The sequence below is a fragment of the Rissa tridactyla genome, chromosome 5 (genome assembly GCF_028500815.1).
Source record: "Rissa tridactyla isolate bRisTri1 chromosome 5, bRisTri1.patW.cur.20221130, whole genome shotgun sequence".
Taxonomy (NCBI): domain Eukaryota; kingdom Metazoa; phylum Chordata; class Aves; order Charadriiformes; family Laridae; genus Rissa; species Rissa tridactyla.
Window position 1 is genome coordinate 25,919,033 of NC_071470.1, and position 22,082 is coordinate 25,941,114.

General features: G+C 38.5%; 1 protein-coding gene across 7 annotated transcripts in view; it reads left to right on the forward strand.

Moving 5' to 3' along the window:
- Positions 1-5,069: 5,069 nt before the first annotated feature.
- The window catches only part of RAB28 (RAB28, member RAS oncogene family), a 67,269-nt gene continuing 50,256 nt past the window's right edge, over positions 5,070-22,082 (forward strand). For 3 of the 7 annotated variants that reach the window (XR_008466693.1, XM_054203469.1, XM_054203467.1), the window contains exons 1-3: positions 5,070-5,412; positions 12,853-12,949; positions 18,146-18,234. Coding sequence is in view for 6 of the 7 variants with exons in the window: in XM_054203469.1 (XP_054059444.1) it covers positions 5,335-5,412; positions 12,853-12,949; positions 18,146-18,234 (264 nt within the window). In the remaining variant the exon portion in view is untranslated. Of the gene's footprint in view, positions 5,413-12,367; positions 12,527-12,852; positions 12,950-18,145; positions 18,235-22,082 lie in introns of all 7 variants that reach the window. The other 4 variants (XM_054203470.1, XM_054203471.1, XM_054203472.1 and 1 more) reach the window with 3 other exon arrangements.

The following is a 22,082-nucleotide window of genomic DNA, read 5'->3' on the forward strand; positions in this document are numbered from 1 at the left end:
AGCTAAAGGAATGGCTTGTATCGGTAACAGAGGATGCAGCTCCTGTCGGTCACTCCGATCACTCCGAGAAATGTGTTGTTTCCATCAAGAGATGAAGAGGACGGCACAGATGACTCACTAGCTAACGACCCTAAATTCCTGACGAGAATGGCAAAAAGGTTGCAGGCTCTCACACATGCCATTCCTTTCTCATTCTACCCAGAATTCCACCTCATTCAGCTCAATTCGCACCTTTTCACAGAGCCTGGGAGAAGCATATGGCTGTTTCCTATGTCGGTAGTGATTTTTGGCTCTTTTGTAGACACTTGCATGTAGGAAATGTAACCTTATACTATATTCTAAAAAATTCACACATTCAAAAAGGTTTAGTTTGCATTTGTACAATTTGCCTTTGAAAGCATAGTAGACTCTGCATGCCACAGTTATTTAGTCAGGGTAACCTAAGAACAAAAGGGCAAAGGAACCAAAACTGGAACTGTGCTATTTCTTCTTCAAACTGAAACTGATTACCAACAATTGTTTTCTAATAAAACTGGAACAAAATAGTGGGGGAAAAAGAATATTTCTGATTGACAGCTCAAAACAACAGCAGAAATGAAAGGCAATGGCTTGCACTGAAAAACGTGACCAGGGAGGTGTAGAGGAAGACATGAGGGAGGGAACTTGTGGCCTCCAAGAGAGGCACAGAAATGAGCAGGTGCCAGGAAGGAACATTCCTTTTGACCCAGACAAGGAGTGAGCTGCGTACGTGGCGCTGTCTTCTGTGAGGGAGGAAGATGTTGCACAGGAGGGGTGGACTGCGGAGAAGAGATTCCCACACTCATCTCTGATCCGCAGAAATTCCCATAGATCTTTCCCAGCACCAGCTTCCTACAACACCCACTCAACCCTTCCAGCCCCCCTTTCCCTACCTACATAAAACTTCCGACTCCTCCACCGCTGCCTGTCTCCCCTCCTAAACCACTCTGTCCCCTCCTGTCACTCTCCATTGCCTCTGTGCACCCAAACCTCCTCAGCAGTTGCAGTGATCCCACTTCTGGGGAGCTGCCAAGCCTCCAAATACTTGAGCTTTTCTGCTAAAACTGAACTGGAACAACTCCAGTGACAATCTGAAGATGAACCAAACCAAATGAAAACATTTATTAAACTGACTGCCCTGCTGATAAAGGTGGAAGATTTGGTAGTGGCATACAGAGGCCTTACAGACTTACAGGCCTTACAGGAGTACAAGGTCTTACAGACTCTTAAAAGTCCTCAACCGAAAGTGAAAATCTACATAGGCTGAATTTAAGCCTTCTGGGTTTGCTTTTCTCAGCAACCTTCCATGGACTCCTGCAAGGTGTTTTCAAACACCCAAGGCTCCAGTGATCAATAACTATTGGTTTAGGGAATTAAAATAAAGTCACAGAGCTCTTCCCTCCCTTTTTCTGAAGTACAGAGATAGGACACTGTCTATACCATTTGGTTTCACATACTTAAGAAGTTGATGTAATTCAGTAGAAAATGCTCAAGCCAAGTAACAGGCCAAAACTGGACAGAGAATGGGGATACAACTACTTCCTTAGAGCCTAAATGAAATATGGGGATTTTTAAATTGTTGCCATCTCACTTATCATTGACAATATTACCAGTGAAATTTCTTCATGGAGAAGTAATATAAAGTATACAGAAAACAACTGAGCAAATATCAAAATACTGACTGAATGTCCCCTAAACAATATATTTATTTTCTGTGTCATTGGGTGACCCAGGGATTTTTAAGTGAAAGCTCTCTTCAAAGGCACTGTTCAAGGATTTTTCCTTATTATTCTAAAAATGCAGAAGAGTTTCAAATTATTGGCTTACTGCCATCAATGAAAAAAAATATATTTGACTGCAGTGTGTTCAGTTTGTTAATTCCAGTGCTTTTCAACATGCTTCATATATTTCCTTTACCTTTAAAGTATGAAGTAGTTCACGACTAACTTCCTTTCGTCTATAAAAAGCTGTTCTTATTTAGCAAATAACAAACTAGTTATGGTTGCAAAGACTACATTTCAAACTGAAAACCCTCCTAGAGGGGATTTGCTGGTACCACCAGTCTGTACCACTCCACATAAAAGAACAAGATCACACCCCTGATGTGCTTGCTGAACATTGACAAATAAAAAGATTTGTAGCCCGATTGTTTGCTCCATTATGCTAGTATAAAGGGAAATAATGGTAAACAATGCTCCTTTGCATTTTTATCTTTAATTAAAGCTTTAACTCCAATGGGCAGCTTTAATCTTGTACACTGATTTTTCTTCTGGTCAAAAAGGATTTTAGTACATCCCTGTATTTCATACATTTAACGACTGCAAGGAGACTCTTGGGGGTTGAGTTGTCCAGTTACACTACTGCGCTGTCTCCTGGGGTAGTTTCCATTCATCCTTCTTGGTAGGCAACAGCAAACATGCATGTTTATCCATATCAAGTATTTTCTGTATTTCCAAAATTATGCCTTAATATATAAGCACTTAATTAAATAGATCAGAAATACAGCAATTCAAGACAATTTTACGCCATGAATGCCATGTTGGAGACAAAACGGTTCTGTCTATATTTTTCACTCATTTAGATGATGATGATGATGATAACTTTTAATAAGCTCAGGAGATTTGTGGAGTAGTATTATCTAAGAAGAAAATTAAGTTTAGGGATTTGTATTATAACACACACACTTCTGTCGTATTTTAAATGAGAATACGTGTAGCCTGGAGCACCTTCCTCTCTGATCATCCTGCTTTTGCACACACAACCCGAACCCCACTAATTCTCTGTCTTGGGGGGTTGAATAGAACCCGTCTTCTCCCCAGAAGCACTGGGAAGCTCTGAATTCATCTTTTATGTTCTTTCTTAAGGTTACTGAGGCAGAATAGGCAGGAATATGAACAGTTCCATAGATATTTCCAGTGGTTTATCGATTGCCTGTCTGCCCTGATGGGAGATGAGAAGCTTTTAAATGTCTAATGCCAATTGTACAAACGTTCAGTATATAAAAATCTTAAAGGAAAATTCCATGTTTGTCCTTATTGCTCTTCCTTCCAAGAAATGCTGTTCAGCTGGACCCTGATGCTGATCTTGCTGAAGTTCCTAGTTAGAACAGCTTGCTGTATAATTAGGCTAAAATATGATTTAAAGTGGAAAATAGTTGATGAGTAACACATTTAATTTGTTTTGAAGTATGAAGAAAGTGACAAAGATGTGTGTCTGGTTTTCCATTAGAAATTAAGGTCTTGTCTGCTTTTTTTTCTTTTTTTTTTTTTCAGAATGTCACTGGGAAAGCATTTGGACTCAGTACGGCAAACACTTGAATACATGAGACATGAGTAATAAGAAATCTTCTCGATCCTGCTGAGGATTGAGTAAAACGCTGTACTTGTAATATTGGAAATTTCTGACATACATTTCAAAAAGAAAACCTGGGAGAGACTGAAACAGGAATGATTTCTGTTCTGGCATTACACAAAGTTATTCTAAAAATTCTTAGCCTGATATTGAATTCATTAAAGTGGATCTATACTTTAAGTGGCATTAACTATCTCTTTTGTTCAAGTTTTTACGTAAACTATGCCCAAAGAATTGTTATCATTCATCATTGGAAGGATATTTCAAATAAGGGCTTGCAGAGATCTGGTACAATTGGATATCTTTATTAATAACTTTAGAATAGAGAATATGATTCTTGAAGATATAACCAAGTTGGAAAGGATAGCATGCATTTTGGACAACAAGATTATAAATAAAATGATATTGACAAATTGTGTAAGCAGCCTGAAGTATAGGATTAAATTCAATGGGGACATGTAGCAAGCACTACAGTTACACAGGAAGAAAAACTCCAGGTGCATGAAATTCTGATAACAGGAGGGGATTCAGACGTTGTTAAGTAAATCAGAAACAGTACGAGTCAGCAATGTCATACCGTGAAGAAAGCAAACATCATACTGGGATACATAAACAGCAGTCTCGTATGTAAGACACGTGAAGTAATACTTCCACTCTACTCAGTACTCATAAGCCCTCAACCAAAGTACTGTATCCAGTTTTTGGCACACCGCTTCAAGAAAGTGGAGAGGGGCCAAAGGAAAGCAACAAGAATAGTCAGAAGTCTAGAACAGACAACCCGCGGAAAGCCTGAACGAGGAGGAGTTGTTTAGTCTACGGAAAAGAAGACGGACAGAAGACACACTAACAGCTTTCAAGTATGGGAAAGACTGCTGCAATAGAGGAGGTTGTAAACTGTTCTCCATGGTCATTGTGCATAATGAAATAATAGCTCAAAATTCAGTTGGGGCTATGTAGACAAGTTTTCTTAGTAGTTGCCTAATTGGATCGAAAGTTCTAAGTAGATTGCCTCAGAAAATGGTGACATCCCTATCTGGTGGGTTTAGGAGGTTAAGCCAAGAGCTGTCAAGAGCAGCCAAGTTCATCTGCAACGTGGGGAAATTAGGCTGGACTTGGTGCGGTGCTTGCTACCGTATTTTTTTTCTATGCTACCACATTTCTTTAAAAGTACATCTTGTTGCTGCAGAGAAGCCCAGCCAAGAAAAGGAATTGGCCACGCAGGTGGACATCGAATGAAAATGCAGCCCCTTGGTGGAAGCATGCTACCAGGAAGCACCGCAGACCACCTGTTTTCTGCCTCCAAAAGAACTCCCTCCGGGAATTTCCCGGATTTTTCTCTTCCAAGTGTCCAAGCCACTTGCCAGCGCGGCCTTCCCCGGCGGCCTGCAGCCAACACGCCCAAGAGGGCCTCGACGGGCGGCCGCCCCCCGGTCAAGGCAGGCAACTCCACACCGGCCAGGGTGGCCCACCCCCCGCGATGGCGTCGGACCCCTCCGCGCGCACGGCCGTTGAGGCCGTTGGAGCCGTTAGTCCCGCCCCACCTCCCGGCACCTCTGACCCCACGTTCCTTAGTTACCGCGCGGGGCGTCACTCCGGGACCAAACTACCACTGCGCGTAGCGCGAGCCGGGCCGAACCATTCGCCCAACGGCTGGGGGGGAGGGAGGAAGGGTGGAGTGAGGGAGTGGCGGGTGCCCCCTGCTCGCGCCCGCCGGAGTTGTTGGTGTAGCTCCCGCCCGCTCGCTTCCCTCTCCCCCTTCCCTCCCCTCGCTCGTTGGTTTCGTCCCGCGCGGGCCATAGCGACGGCGGGCGCGCTGAGGGAAGATGGCGGCTCCGGCCTCTGTGGCGCTGCGGGCTTCGTGAGCGCGGCGCTCGCTCCTCTCCCCCTTCCCCTCCTCGCTCCCGCACCCCGTCCCTCCCGGCTGCCCTCCGCCTCTTCTCCTTCCCCGCTGCGGGCCTAGGGACCATGTCGGACTCGGAGGAGGAGGAGAGTCCGGACCGCCAGCTCAAGCTAGTGGTGCTTGGAGACGGTACCACTGGCAAGGTCAGTGCCGGCCCCCGCCGGCAGCGCCCCGCTCCTCTCCGTCGCCGCGGTGCCCCCTTCCTGGCCTTCCCTCTCAGCACTCCCCCTCCGCCTCTCGCGCTGAGGAGGCAGCAGCCCGCGGCGGCTTCCAGTCTGTCGCGCTGCCGTTGTCGCGATACCCGGCGGCGTGACGCCGGCTGACTGCTCCCCCTTCACCCCCGGCCCTCAGCTTCTCCCTCTCTGTTGTCTCCCCAGCTTGTGTGGGGCGGGGGCATAAGGAAGAGCCGGGACGAGCCCTCGCCGCTCCTCGGCCGGCCGAGGCGGGCTCGTCCCTCCGTGTCCGCTCCCTGCTCGGCAGCGAAACCTTCTAACGGGGCTGCCGTACCCTCGCGGCACCCGAAGAGGCTTGGTCAGCAAACAGCCTTACACGACTTTAATTCAGTTTTCTCGAGCCTTAATAAAAGGAGCGGCTAACAACGTGATTGCTATGGTGCTGCCTGGTACGGCTTTTCCCTGGGCGGCAGGCCGGGCGCTGGTGGTGGTGGTTGCTCGGCTAGAGCTGCTGGGATATCCCCAGGTTGTTCCCAGCGGTGGGCAGTGTCCGGGAGGGGCTGGGGTCGGGGCTGGGCACCTCAGTTCGCGCTTCCCCCCGAAACGGCGGGCAGGGAAGGTTGCTTAGCTGGGTCCGCAGGCTCTCTTCGTTTCGGCTTCAGAACTGATGATAACCTCCTGAGGTGGATAGAACAGTTTATATCTCTGAGTTACTGTTTCAGAGTTTGGAAAGACGCTTTGGGTCAATTTAGTTTTCGTTTGTGACTTTTACCTTTTTTTTTCTATCTGTAATCATTTAAGTACTATTTATAAGTGGTTTATTTATAAACTGGTTATAGTTGACTTCTTTAAAAAGAAATTTTGACAAATAGAGACCAAAGAAGGCGAAAGATGCTTTCTTACCCATGGAAGTAGTCACTAGTCTCTGCTTACACATATGAACATATCTGTTGCAGTATGTAGCCTGAATGCTTTTGTGTCGTACACACAAAAATAGTAGTTTTATTCTATGCTTGAGGAATATTCTTTCCTCTATCAACAATTTGAAAACACAGGGAGGCAGAAAGTCTGCCTGCCTCACAGTTCAGATGAAAAGTAGAAATATTCTTAGAGGTGCTTTAAATGAACTAGCTGTCATTAATAGAAATAAGCTCTTAGTGAAAGTACGTACATGGTTTTGCTCACTTATGCAGAGCTCTGTGAAGAAACAAAACATTTTTTGTCACTGGCGATTATGAACCCAGTCTGAAGTGGCATTGTACTCATCCAAGTCAGTTGATGGGCAATTCCAAGTGACTATGTGATGAGAGCATAATAAATGCACAGGATTGACAGCTGAAGTGCTGTTTCACAGGTAGCTTTCCCCAGGAGTTTTCCATTCAAACTGAGGAATCCTTTCACTACTGCTGTTCAGCACCTTGTGGCAAGACCTCTTGCCAAACATGGATTTTCAAGCATTCTTGAGTTTTGATGTATATTCCTGCTGGTTCCTCCCTCCCACACGGGAGCTGCCGCTCACTGAATCTCCTACTGCCTCTAGGAATCCTGTGCTTCAAGAGCAGTTTATTTTGCATGAGCAGCAGCTATGCTATGGTGGGCTGCTTTTCCTCCTGTCCCCCCTAGATGATGCTGTAATAGAGGCTTCTTCTAGCCATCCTGATGGCCTAGCAGCAAACATTTGCAATAATAGATTTATTGTAGGATCTTGTGAAAATAAAGAAGTGGTTGGGTCATGGAATGGAAAGGTAAAATGTACCTAGTGCTATTTCAAGCACGTCTGAAGACTAAATCGTTGAGGTTCCTCTCCTTTGTTGGTTACTCATTCCGCTAACTTGTTGAAACATGCATATGTCTATATGTTTGCAGCTCTAAATAGCCTGTCTTTCACATCTGGTTCACAGCTGGTCTTTACACCCATGCATACTTAGCCTCTCATTTACTGTGCAAGACATTGGTTTTTCTCTTCCTCTGTCACTGGGATCATCGGGCAGGAGGAGTGTAGGAAATAATTGAATATATCTTTGAAATATTGCATCTCGTGTTTAGTTTGAGATGTTCACATTTGACTTCTTTCTGTTGCTTCCTCCAGCCAAAAAAAAAAAAAAAAGGGAAAAAGAAAAAAAAAATTATTCCCTTCCTCTTGGCCATCTGGGGCTGTCTGGTCTTCAGTTCTCCAGGGGGAAAAAAAAAAAAAATCTGTCTTTGTGAGTCAGCTGGCTGGAGGTGAAAACTTCATTTCTTTTCCCTCAACCATTGTTTAGAAGCAATGTGATTCAGATTCTGTGCAAGGGTTGGCAGCAGTTTAAAAACAAATCAATGTGAGTTCAAGCTAAGGGTAATGTTTGTGTTTTCACTAGCTAGGAATTGCTCTATCCATGAGGAGAGAGGGATGTTGTGCTTCTATTCATTTGTTTTGTGGTGGTTGAATGAATAATTAGATACTTAGAATTTTAAGAGTAGGAATAAGCACTGCTGGAGCAAGCTCTAAGGAGAGAAGGGTAAAAAGTGATGAAGGAATGAGAGGAGTGAGAGAGTGAGGCAGAGTAGAATCTCACAGAAAAAGTATTAGGGTAAAATAGAGATGGTAAGGAAATGGTAAATTGTTGAAAAGAAAAATTGAGGAGGGGCAAGATTGGTTAGTAAGAAGATAGTAATAGAGAATGATTTTAATGAACTAGACAAACTAGGAAAACAATCCGAAAAAAAATCGGAAGTGGGGACAATGTGAGATGAAGATAAACAGCAATTATTAGTAGCAGTTGGCTCTTTGATTTGGTAGGGAACATAGATACACACAGCAGCCTTATGCATCTAGGTTTTTAAATCAATCCACTCTTCCTGAATCAAAATGATATTCCATTAAAATAAACCAGCAGTACTAGTATGGATTGAAAAAAATGATGTTATGATCCAGATATTTCTACTTTTGCTATGCACAGATTGGCTTAATATTGAAATATGTACTGATGATCCTTAGGGCCAGAACTACTTCAATTTGCTACTATTGAAAAAGGTTTAGGGCCTCTGGAAGCAAATCTTGGAGCTCTTCATGGGAAGGCAGGTCCTGAAAAATAGGTGTGTGGGAAGAGGAAAGCAGCTGAGGTTCTGTCTTTATGCCATCTGTTGCAACTGGGGCTAAAGTATGGTAGCAGAAACATCCTACCTGTTCCTTCTCCTCTTAACAACAAATGATGAAAATGAAAAAGCAAATGCTTGATCTGGTGTGGGAATTTGCAGGAACTGAAACATAGGCTGGTATACAGAGTTGTGCCCTGCTTGCTTTAGGATTTTTTAGGATGCCACATTTTTAAGCATTGTGCCAATTCTGGATCTTGTTGTTTCACATGGGCTCCAAAACTTCATCAGTGTTGACAAAAACATGGTTGTCACTGTTCAGTCTTGCAAATGGAAAATTGCATCAAGAGTCCTGTGCAGATTGGCCTAACTTCATAGATGCATATCTAATGTCAAAAGGTCTTGATAATTTTCTCTTTTTCAGTGAACCAAGTTTCATCACTAGTTAGGAGTGGGGTGGAAAGACATCACTTTCAGATGACAGAACTACTTCCTTAGTTTAAAAAATACTTTCCTCCCCACCTTCCCTCCCTTTAAACCTAGACTGTTCTCAGGGACAAATTGTCTGTGTTGGACAGTTATGCGGTTTTATGCTAGTTAAAGCATTTCATTATTTAGCCTAGTGATTCTTTTCGTTTTGTCTGTCTTAAAGTCCTTGCCAATGGGGATAGGACATGACTGAGGGGTGAGTGTTGCTGTGCTTGGAGAATGGCATTGAGGTTCTAGATGTGAGTGAGGGAAGGGATAGGTAAGTGTTGCTTTTTGGGAAGTGGCTTCTCCAAGCCACTGGAGAAGCCACTGGCTGGTAAAGTTGGTATGTGAGTGGGAATTCATAGCTTCAAAACTACATGCTTGCATCCCATGCATTTTTGTTTTAGTTTTTCTTTCTTACAACTATGATACTACATTTTGGCATCGGTTTCTGAAAGATTTCTTCTATAGGATTTTACTCAAAGAATTGTCATTGCCAGGGTTTTCTCTACAAGTTTACATGTTGTCCTGGTGAGTAGTCAGTGTCGGTTAGAGCTGGCTATCATTGCGTGTTCTGTTTGATTTGTCTGCTAGTAATTCATAAATATTTTTTGCTTTTTTTTCTATTTACTCACTATGTAGGTATTTAGGAACAGTTTGTCAGCAGTTTATACTGTGAGTTGTTGACATTGAGAGATAGAAGCAAGAAATTGTCCTGCCTCACCTGTGAGGTTTAATTGCATCTTCATTTGCTTCCAAAAAACCTTCCTAAAATATCCCATTGTGTTTTGCACTTAGATTTATTTATAAAATTACGTACTGTAATTTTTATGTATTATTTTTTACTGCTGTCTTGGTTGCGTACGTATGTTAGAACCCAAAGACTCTGAAAGGAGGGAGTTTGTGACACCAACCTTTGATAGTGTACTGCTATTCAGAACAGCATTTGCTTTGAAGTATTTAAGACAAATGTGTGAACCTGCCAAACTGGGTCTAATGGAAAGACTGCTATGAAAGTTGGTGGCCTGGTTGCCTTAGTACAGATGTGAAGGAACAAAAATTTCTTGATATCATACTATCCTCTGATCTTTAGATTAATGGCTGAAATTTTATGAATGGAGCATAATCTTACTTTAAAAATGGTCACTAATCACTTATTTATTTTTACAACTACAGTTCTACTGAACCGTTATTTAACTTTGGTTACTTTTTACATAGATTGTACTCAACATATCCTTATAGGCAAAACTGTCATGCAGAATCTTTTATGGCAGGCATGGCAGAGCACAATTTTAGGATTGAAGGGAGTATTTGCATTGTAGAGGTACTTGAATATGCATTGATATAAGTTCTCTGTTTACTGTTGTGGAGAAGTTTGAACTGTTGTTCTTAGTATTTTGTGGATAAATGCTTGTTCTGTGAATAGAGTCTAGTCTGGTAATCCAACACCTTTCTTGAGCTTTAGAAAAAAAAATTAAAAAGGAGTTAGTCAATGATTTTCTGCTATAAATTCCTTTGCATTCAAGAGCATGGCAGAGGAAAACTGTTTAAGAGAACTGTGCCGTGCTGTTGATTACTTGCTGCTCTTATTGGTTGGCTGTTAATTGAATGTATGTTGTTTATTTTTACTAACACCCCTAGAAGCCCTCAGGGAATATTGAGTGTCACAGAGTGATAAAGCTAATATTTACTGAGCCCTTAAAACAAGAAGGGAGTGGTTGCTTATTTAATGGGGATCTAAATTAGTGTGTTAGAGAATATAGAATACTATGATATAGTCAGATGATATTATAATCTGTACTCTGGGTACTGGTTACTTTTCCAAAAAGGAGAATTTCAAGGAAAAGACTGTATGGTGTATTCCTGCAATGTTTTTATTCTTATGTGCGTATTTAAGGTCATGACAGATTAAAATTAATGTCTTTGTAATCTTGACGTACTAACTATTGTGATTAAAAGAATCAGTTCTACTGATTTTTTTAGTACTACAGTCTAAAGCTGTGTTGAATTTTATTTTGTGTATGTTGTTGGTATTACTGTCACATATCTGTAGGCAGAAGAACCTTCTCCCAATTTGTCCTCTGTGGTCTTTACCCTTTCCACAGTAATATAAATATCTAAGCCTACTCATGCTATTTCAAGTTTACTTGCTTTTTTTTCCCCATTTATTTATTTATTTTTAATCCTCTCAAGGGTTGAGTTCAATAAAGTACATTAAAATGTTGCCAAAGTCTTCAATTGTTTTTTTTTTTTACTACTTCTTAAACATATCTTCTGATATCAAAATGTCATTTATTATCTATCGTATATCTATCTATATATAGATAGTGATAGGAATATAAATGTGATATAGAAAAAGGAAAATAGTAAATCTTGTGTTATTTACTTCACAGGAAGTTAATAGTTTGAATAAATGTTTGCCTGTTCATACTAGAGCTTTAATACTGGATGGAGCTCTGATGATCATGTTTTAGTGTAAAAAAAAAAAAAAGGAAATTACCTTTTCTTTCTGCATACATTTGACATTATGGGCATAATTTAGATCTTTGTTATAACATTCTATTAATAGAACTTGCCTATTCTCATTTTTCATAACTATTGGCATTATTTTGCTATTGCATTTTTAACTAAATGTGCTCTAACAGCAGTTTCTAATAATTGAATTGTGACTCATCTCTTCAGGTCTTGACAAATGGAAAGCTGGCAAAAAAATTACTTGCCCATTTTGAGTTTTCTCAGTGGAAGGGTTTTGTGAGGCTGTTAGGCTTTTTTTCCCCCCTATAAATGTAAATGCATATTTAGATTTTTTTTTTCCCTGCGCTTACTTTGTTATTATATTTTCAGATGTCATGTCAGCAAGAGATTTGTAAGTGCACGCCACTAATTTGATGTAGGATGTATTTTATCTATGTAACATTAATTTTTAATATAGTATTTAAGTTTTTTCCACAATACAAACTTTTGTATTCTTTATAATTGCTCTTCTCTTTTTTCCTTTCCTTTTTTTTTAATCTTAGATTTTGGGGCTTTTTTCCCTCTTTCTTTCCCTTTTCCTTTTTTTTTTTTCTTTTTTTGCCTTGTGTGGAGAGCTTAAATTGCTAGTGAAAGAATATAAATGCCTTGTTTCATTACTTTATGTAGGTTAGTTGTGTATGCTTTTAGCAGTATGTAGTAAAAGCTGATTCTTTATTAGGTCAACAGTGTATCTACTTTCATAAATCCACAAAATATAAATTGAAGAAATAAGTTTCCAAAGTTCTGCTTAAAGGAATGATTCTGCAAATGTACATTCTTAACATTTTAGTTTTTTCTGTGTATGAAAAAGTACTCTTCCTGTCTTAAATTTTGTTATCCCTGATCCTGAAACTTTGATGTACAGTGGCAGGAATCCTGACTCACTTTGGAGCCCCTGTGGGACTGTGCACTGTGCAGATCTCTGTTCCCTCCCAGAAAGTTGGTCTTGGATCATGCTGTTCTGTACCAGGGAAGGACCCTTGTTTTGGAAATAAACGCTTTTTAAAAATAGTAGGCTCTTCAGGTATGTTGAGTGTCACTTAGATTTGTGCCAATTTGAGCGTACTAATGGTACCTCATTCAAATCTGTGTAATATTTTGTAGTATGAATGCCACAGTATCTTAGAAATACAAAGGAAATATCTGCCTTGATGCTTTTTGCATATAGTAGGCTTTGCCACCTAGTCTTATTATATTGAAGCTGCCTGAAATGCTTGTCAGTCCAAACCCATGAACACTGTCAGCATAGATTGATTTAAAAAATGCTACATGGTATTTCATACTTTTGGTTTAACATCAGGTTTTTTGCTTTTTAAAACGACAACTTAATTTAATATTGTTCTGTTTTAGACATCCTTAGCCATGCGTTTTGCCCAAGAAACATTTGGAAAACAGTATAAACAAACCATAGGACTGGACTTCTTCTTGAAAAGGATAATATTGCCAGGTAAGAGAATAAAAACTAACACTGAAAAGTTGGGCAGAAGTAAGGCTTGTAGAAACAGATTCTTCAAAGTAACTTATACTAAATAAGCTTAGTACAGTGGTTTTTATGGCAAAGTAAATTAGGTTATTCAGAGAAAATTTTGTTAGTATGTTCTTTTCAGGTGATAAAGGGTTGTGTATTTACAGCTTCTATCTTTAAGTAAAACACTGAATTCAAATAAAAGGAATGCTATCTATATTTGTGATTTTTATTATCTCTACTTGGGTGTACTTGCTGTCCACGTGGATAATGTAACATACAACAAAGAAATGGAACTTCAAATATATTCATTGAAAAAGTGCATGTGTTTTGAAAGAAATAGATTTTTTAAATTTTTTTTTAAATGAAATACACAACTTGTATTTGAGTTGTGTGAGAGAAGCATAATGCAGCTATGGAGTTGCAGTGCTCTAATATGTGAATGCTGTTTTATGCAAGGCAGCATGAAATTGCTGGCATTTAATAGACCACTAAAATTTAGGGTCCCTCGGCACTCATAAAAATACAGTTTGAGCATTCAAGATGTTTCACTTCACGACGGCAAAGAAACTATTTAGATGCCAGTTGCAGCACACTGCGTGGAAAACGCAAAAAAATAATTAAAAGAGAATAGTTGCTGGTAGAAGTTTGTCTCTGAACAATTGGAAGCTTAAAATAAGTCTTTTAATTCATTTGTGGTTGCTCAGTTTCTAAGTATGAAAGTATGTCATTAAATGCAATTTCTTCTAGTTCCAGAAACCAGAAGACGTTAGAAAAAGTATGTGTAATTATTAAAAGTTGTAGTGAGATTTGATAAAGTTGATGCAAGTTCTGTAGTTCTGTCTTTTTCCCTTGTTGAGAGTGCAGAGTGAAACAAACCCAGAAATGAAGCATTTTAGCTATAACCTGAAATTATAAGAAAATATATAAAGTTCTTGAACTTATATTTTGTTAAAATTATATTGCCAATAATTTCTTGATTATGTTTATATATTTTCTTAAGTGAAACAGAATCATCTTTCCAGACTATTTCTGCATTCACTGTTTTGGTTTGGCCATTTTGCTGTACTTTTTTAGTATCTGGTGAGTGATAAAGTACGAAATTTCAGTGCTTATTTCTCCATAAAGTCAACAGAATAATTTTTTTATTGTCCTGCTCATGCCTCTAAAAATACCAGTGTGCATGATACTTAACAGCAGTACTTGCAAGTAGAACGTGTACACAAATCATGTAGTGTGCATGCTGAGAACTTGTATTTTGCAAGTTTTTTTTCCAGCTGTTAAGCATACAAAAGCTATTAGTACGTTACTGGGATTCTAAATATTCTTGTTGAGTAGAAAATTCGGAAAATTATCAACTATTGATTCATTCATGTTTTACTTTCTTCCAGTTTATTTTGTAATAAAATCAGAATGTTGATGAAAATAGCACCAAAACAGCAGCAAAGTCTGTACATGTATTTTTCTCATTTATCACTAAGAAAATAGTAACGTTTGTGGAATGTATTCATGTGCAGGAAGAAGCATTTTTCTGTAGATTGTCTATGCCTATGTGTGTGTGTTGGTATATATGGATTTCTGTGTTTTATAGGTTAGCTGAACTGGTGGTGGGGAGTGAGAGGGGAGGAAGAGAAGAGGGAGGGAGGTAAAACTTCTAAATACTGGAATGGGAAGCATTACTTAAGTAAGCGGATTTTTCTAATTTCTTGATTAGTTCTGGGTCTGCAGAGCTGCTATGTTTACTTGAAAGGTTAATTCATACTGCTGCACAGGAATTATAATGTGTATATCAGTAGGAAAAAAGCCTCTATTTCTCCTATTTAGTAGGAGAATTGATGAATAACTATGGTTCAGTATTTGAATTTTTTTTTTCTTCTTTAAATGTAAGCAAAGATTTCAGAAGTTAAGTTACTGATTTCTAGAATTGCCCAGAAGTTTACATTAGGCCACATTAGAAATGCATTAAAATGCTAAAGCTTGTGAAATAAAGTACTGTTTTTCTGTTTTTTGGCCTTTTTTAAAATAAAAGCTGTATTCATCTCCAGTTGTTTTAGTAACTGATGCAGTTTTGCATTGAAAAAAGTAAACATATGGTAAAACAATATGGTTTAATACAAATAGTAAATCCTTTGCTTAATTTTGAACAATGTGACTTTTAGTGTTCAACTGTTGATAAATTCTCTTCATGCAGTTCGTTCAAAATATTTTTTTCAATTGCAAATCAATTTCAGTGTATTTATTGATGCACTGTCTTGTATAGTCTGGATGCAACCACAGTGTAGATTTTTACCGCTTAAATAGCGTATCTGTTAGAGGGTCTGCTGATAGAGATTCTTAAGAGCCATAGTTGAATACTTTAAGGAAGGTTGTGGGTGCAGTCCAGTAAACAGGATTCTTCTGTTAAAAGGATTTTTTTAAGTCGTCAGTGCAAAAAGTGGGCAGACTCGTGTTTTTAGTTCCATCTTGACTGTGCAGCACTTTAAATAAGGTTAACCAGTGCACCAAGTATACTTCTGCAGGATCACTACTGAATCAGCCCAGTGGTGTCAGTACATACAAGGAACAGTCTAGATACATGCACTGTCTTCCCTTAGTTATTTTAACTTCGCACTTGTGTACATTTTCTGCCGAGTAAAGAAATGCTAGTGCTTTCTTGTTCCTTATCAGTGTATTGCATATTATTTTTATGGGATTCTTCAGTTATTTTTATTGGTATGTTAACCTTTTTTCTAAGAACTGTCTTATTATGCATAGTTTTTTTTGTTTTGTTGTCGTTCTCCAGTTTGTATGTTCCTCTTAAGCCTATGAAAAAATAGAAGATTTCAAACTCTTTGCAGAAAACTTAACGTGCTACTATCATAGCTGTTAATTAAATATTTGCTAGGCAAATTGTCTGGAGTCTTTCCTTCTGTCGGAATAATCCTAACATCCTTCTTTCTCCCCCAAAATCCATCTGATCACAAGACAAGTATTACAAGATCTAATTTAAAAAAGGGAAAATGAAGCATTTTGCACTGGAGATGATCAGCATGAATTTCAGGAATTAGTGAGGTCTTAATTAAGAACCACTTCACCTTAAATGAACATTCCAACCTTTTTTCCCCAGTTTCTTTTTTCTGTTGTTAGTGAAGGAAGGTAAATAATTCACAGTAGTAGATTTTTAAGTTGAACAGTCACTGGTAGACCATTTAATTTTACTTCCTGCATTAAAGTTTCTCAGGTGATTTCATACAGTTATCCAGGTACTAAGCCCAGTAGGCTGTGCATGATTACTACTCCTAGGAGAGAAGATAAAGTTAGAAACTTTTTAAAGCATTTGAACACGAAATTAAGAATCTGAAAATTGTTGAATTTGAAAGTGATAATGTTTATAAAGCTTTTTTTTTCCCAAATAGCTGGCATGGATGACATGGTAAATTTCCAGTAGAATACATACAACCAATTTAGGGGCGGAATACTGCAGCATGGTGAGCTTTTGAGCATGTTTAGTTTGTTTACCCACTGAGGATGCATAGTCATTTCAGACAGCGGATTCACATTTATCTGCAGCAGATGCTTTATGGAAGACTTTCCTGCATTGTTTGCAGTCTTTTATGTTCTAAGCTTTAAAAATAATTAATAGTATATGCACTGTCAAAACAAATAAGCTTTTTATTCTATGAAAAGTTGCCTTTATTGAGCTGGAGTGTTTACGATGTTATCTACTAAGCTCCATGTAGAAATGCTTTATCTTAGTATTAGATAAAACTCAATGTACTTTAAAAGTACTGTGAATAGATTGTCTCACATTCATATCTATATATTTGACACCAGAGTAACAGTTGAGGAAATCTGCGCTTTTAACTAGATTAAAGCAAGATGCATCATAAAAATATGAAGTGGTATATATAATACCACGAGTAGCATCTATTCAGCTATATAGTTCTAATTTGCTGTTAATATTCACTGAGCACTGGGATATATTTCCATGGAGCACACTCACGTGCATAACTAATGTGAGCATGTTAGTTATAAATTGATGGCTGAGTAGCTGAGTAGATTACATTGTGTAAAATAAGGTTGTTAATAACATAAAATAGTTTGATTTCGTTGTGATGTTTTTAATCTAGGAATAAAATTAATAGGCATTTATGAATATGTGTGAATAAATTATTATTTACATGCAAGTCATGTGAGTTGTATGTAGATGTGAAAAATCCTCATCAGACCTTACTGTATTACAGTTTGGTGCTTCCAGGTAATGAGTACAGTTCTGAAAACAGTTGTCACCATGCAAAATGAGGCAAATTATACTTTAATATGTTTGTATGCATGTGGTGACATGCATTGCTGCATGTGTATGTTTAGTCTGTGGGTTTCTGAGTTGTTAGCTCACAGAGTATGTATGTGTGACTTGTAGGATGGTAAATACTGATTTTTTTGTTACTTTGTTTTTGAAAACCTGTTAACAGTTTCAACACAGCCTAAAGACTGTTCAGAGTAGAAAGGAAGGTCTATTTTGGTGTAGATTCTTAAAAAATGAAATTATGTAAATCATGTCCAGTTTAGTTCCCTGCTTTTGGGGTGGTGGATGGAGGAAATAATCATAGTTTGCATCCTCAACTTAGATGTGTGTCAGTATTTCCATTTTTTAATCTGTCAACTATCTAGTTGTTTAACTGTATAGTACTAAGAGCGTCACTACCGAAACATAGCTACTGTGAACATTTTCTGCACTTCTAGATTTGTAAAGAAAATTTGGAGGGGAGTTAAGGGACACAGAGTATGAAATAATGTGGTTAAGTTGGCATTAATTGCATTACATCTCAACTCCCAAGTACCATGCTATAGAACTTTCTCTGTAGTTTTACATGTTTCTTCAGTGAAATATGTTATATAATTTCTAGTCAGGAATGTTATATTTTATGCAATTCCAACTCTTTTCTGTTAATGTTAAATATGTTAATATTTAGCTATAGTTTTACTGTATCTTAATGACTTAGCTGGACCAAGTGACTCTTTTCCAAATGATACAGTCATCTTTGTGTTGAACTTTAGTTACTATTTATTGTATACTTGTAAAAAGCTATTGCTGTTGATGTGCTAGAGCTGTATTGCCTGCTGTGATAATATATCTTTAATTTTATTTGCATCTATATTTTCCAGGTTACACAATATCCGTATCATTTTCTTTTTCAGGAAATTTGAATGTTACTCTTCAAGTGTGGGATGTAGGGGGGCAAACGATAGGAGGCAAAATGCTGGATAAATATATTTATGGAGCTCAGGTACAGTATAAATGATGATAATTGTACCTATAGTAATTATATAAAATTCACTGAAACTTTGTTCTTAAAATTATATGTATCTTACAGGTTGTTGTTTTGTAGATCTCAAAAATGTTGAATCTCTGCTTAACCTAAACTTCATTGATATTAATATGCAAGTCTAATTATGGAATGCAGTTAATTTTTTAGGGCTGCCTTAAAAAGCAAAGCAAGTTAGATCTGGATAACTCTCAAGAACAGATGTATGTTTTCATGCTTTGTGTCTTGAGTTAAGAAAAGCAATCACAGTAAATAGTAAAGGCTATTTGGATATCCACATGGTAGATATAGTGGCTGCTTTTAGAACAGATGCCTCCTGGGGGGAAAAAGTAGAAGGAGGAAATTAAGAGCAATCCTACACCATTAAACTCATATATGCAACTGGGGTTATAAGAGGGCAAACAAAAGGAGGCAACCAGGTAGCTAAATATTTTTGCAGAGCTCCTATCCAATGAAAATTAATTTTATCTTGAGGTAGACTATGCAACTTAAAGTGAATGGAGGGTTAAGTAAGAGCTAAATATTATAACAGTATCTTGAGTTATGAGATGATTTAGGAGGATGTACCATATGCCAAACTTCTTAACGTGAGTGATCCTAAAATGTGCTCTGTTCTTTAATTTGGAGTCTGTAATGAGAGCAATAGGCATAACATATTTATTATAAAATGTTATATTTATATGAAAATAAAACAAATGCACCTATTTTTCCCCCAATACTTTAAGCAATAGGAATATGGAATCCTAAAACTTTTATTGGACAGAAACAATGTAATAATAAGTATAGCACAGGAATGCCTAATTGAGGAGATTAGGATTTATTAGTTAATAGGATAAATCCTAAACTTGTCAATTTAACATTTTGTCACTTTCAAAAACATGTCTAAATATTTTTAGCTGTTGCATCTGTTTTATAGCATTTTCTTATTTTATAATAAAAAACATTTTGCTGCCATGTTAAAGATCTACCAAGCAATAGGAGAAAGTGGCTTCCATGACGGAGGGAATTTGATTAATCACAAATTGTTGCCATATGCTCAAAGTAAACTCAATGAAGGAAATAAAAGGCTATTAAGTTTTTCTGTATTGAATTTGGTGATAGACTTAGGAGTTTCTTATCAGCAATAGCAGGTCAAAAAGTTAATACCAATGACCCAAAGAAGTGAAAAAATTGATGTCAGTAAGCCTGAAGTTACAAAAGTTCGATTTTTAGTCATTCTGAGCACATAACAGAAAAACTCCTACATCCAATCTCCTCTCCTTTAATCCTCCCCCAATCCTCATTGTAACCCTAATTTTTTTAATGAACTAACGGCTGTTCTCTCTCCCATTGTTGGCATATATTGTCAATGTCTATGATAGGCTTCTTAGCATCAAAGCTGACTTGTAAGACACTTTTCTATTAGCTTTGTAACAGCACCTGTTAAAGACACATAAAACTACCTTTATTTTCATCTATTCATGAAACGCCATGAGTAATTCGTAAAGGCACTGCTTACAGCTTGTTTCTAGGCAGAAGCTTATTTCATGTTGAACATCTGTAACTTTGCAGAAGAAAAAGAGGAAAGATAAAGTAGAACAATTGGGAGTATTTAGAAAGAAAAATCCTTTTAAGTATAAAAATTCCTGTGAACGGACAGCAAAGCAGCAAGAAAGTAATTGGGAAGAGGCGGCAAGAAGGAATTAGCAAGGGTAAATTGTGTCCAGCCAACTTGATTGCCTTCTGTGGTTAGATGATTGGCTCTGTGGAGAGAGGAGTAGTGGATGTTGTTTACCTTGACTTCAGCAAGGCCTTTGACATAATCTCCTATAATATTAATTCAGACAAAATGTAGAGATGGATGGGTGGATGTAGACTGGATGGGTGGATGGTAAGGTGACTGAAAAACTGAATGGACAACTGTACTTAAAGGGAGATGGTCCATAGATCAATGTCTTACTAGTGCCTGGTTATAAGTCGTATTCCTTAGGGATTGGTACAGAGGTCATGTTTTTTTGTACAAAGAACATACATTTTTCTGTACATTGTACATTCTTTGTACAATGGAACAAAACATTGCTTGTAAGTTTGCAAATGATACCAAATCGGGGAGGAATGGTCAATATGCTGGCGGTGCTATTGAGAGAGACCATGATCAACTGAAGGAATGGACCAACAGAAACCTTGTGAAATTCACTGAAGACAGATGCCAAGTCCTGCACCTGGGATGGAATAACCTTATGCAGGCTCGGAATCGACTGGAGAGCATCCAGCAAGGGGCCGTGAAGCTATTTAATGTACCGAAGCATCTCTTCTATGAGGAAAGGCTGAAGGAGCTGGGACTGTTCAACCTGGAGAAGAGAAGGCTCAGAGGGTTCTTATCAATGTATGTAAATACCTGAAGGGAGGGTGCAAAGATGACTGAGCCAGGCTCTTTTCAGTGGTGCCCAGTGACAGGACAAGAGGCAATAGGCACAAACTGAAACACGGGAGATTCCCTCTGAACGTGAGGAAGCACTTTTTCACTGAGACCAAACGCTGGTTGTGGAGTCTCCATCCTTGGTGGTACTCAGAAGCCATCTGGACATGGTCCTGGGCAGCCAGCTGTAGGTGATGCTCCTTGAATGGTCCTTGTGTTGGACCAAACGACCTCTAGAGGTCCCTTCCAACCTCAGTCATTCTGTGAAATGGCTTTGGAGAAAAGAAGGTGGAGGTCCTACTGGAAAAAATAACAGTTGAATTGTGAGTCAGCAAGGCACCCTTGCAACAGTAAAAGCTACTGGGCTTGCATTAGTAAGAATGAAGTAGGCAAATCAAAGAAAGCGATTAGCATTCTCTCTGACATTTTTGAGGCTACATTTGGAGTCCTGTGTTCAGTTTTGGGTTCCCCAATGCAAGAAAGTTTTTAAAATATTGGCGCAATTCTAGCAAAGGTTGCTACAAAAGAAGCATGTGTAGCTATGCTGCGTTGCACTTGGTGGCATGTGTGGTGCAACTGGGATTTTAAACATCTTGTTTGTAAAGTACAAAAGGTTATCTTAATAGCAAATCTGCAGTTCACTTGATCTCGATTGAAATTTGATGAGGATACCAGGGTAAGTGAATGGAGCATCCATCTCTACTTTGCTGCAAACTTTGCCACTGGGGGTTTCCTTTTCTTTGAATGAGAGCTTAATCAAATCTCTAGGATAGATCTTTTGATTAAGTTACTGTTAAGGTGCCATTTTTTGACCAAGGTCCCTGATTTCTTGTGCCATGTTTTAAAATAGGAGTGCCAGATTTGAGGATCAGAACCTACTTAATTTGCTTGTGTGGTTGCAGTTGGAGAAATGGCAGTTCACTTGCTGTCTTGAAGCAGTTGCTTTTTTTCTTTCTTTTTTTTTCTTCTTTGGCTCATCCGGAATAATATAGTTGAGGCTTCCCATCTTGGTAGCTGAATTTCACTGATGGGTCAGAAGAATGCTGCAGGCTGGGGTGAAAAAGAGCTTTTTGATCTTCATAAATGAAAGGTGCTAATGAAAAGCTTTCTATTAGTGTTGATTAAAACTGACACATGTATCTCAGAATTGAGAGAGGCTAAGAGTAATCAGATAGTCAGTTACAACTGCTGATCTGACAGACAGTAGCTCATTCAATTATGGCAACTCAACTGCATGTATTTGAGTGACCGTATCCTCAGTATTAGGACAACAGTGGTTAAGTGTATGTAGACTGTAAACTGTTTTCACCTGTAAAAATAGCATTTCTGCAGATGTGCAAGATATCATAATGAAGTTACTCTTTGCTAAACTGAATATTCTGCGACTAGAAAAAAAAAACTTTACAATTTT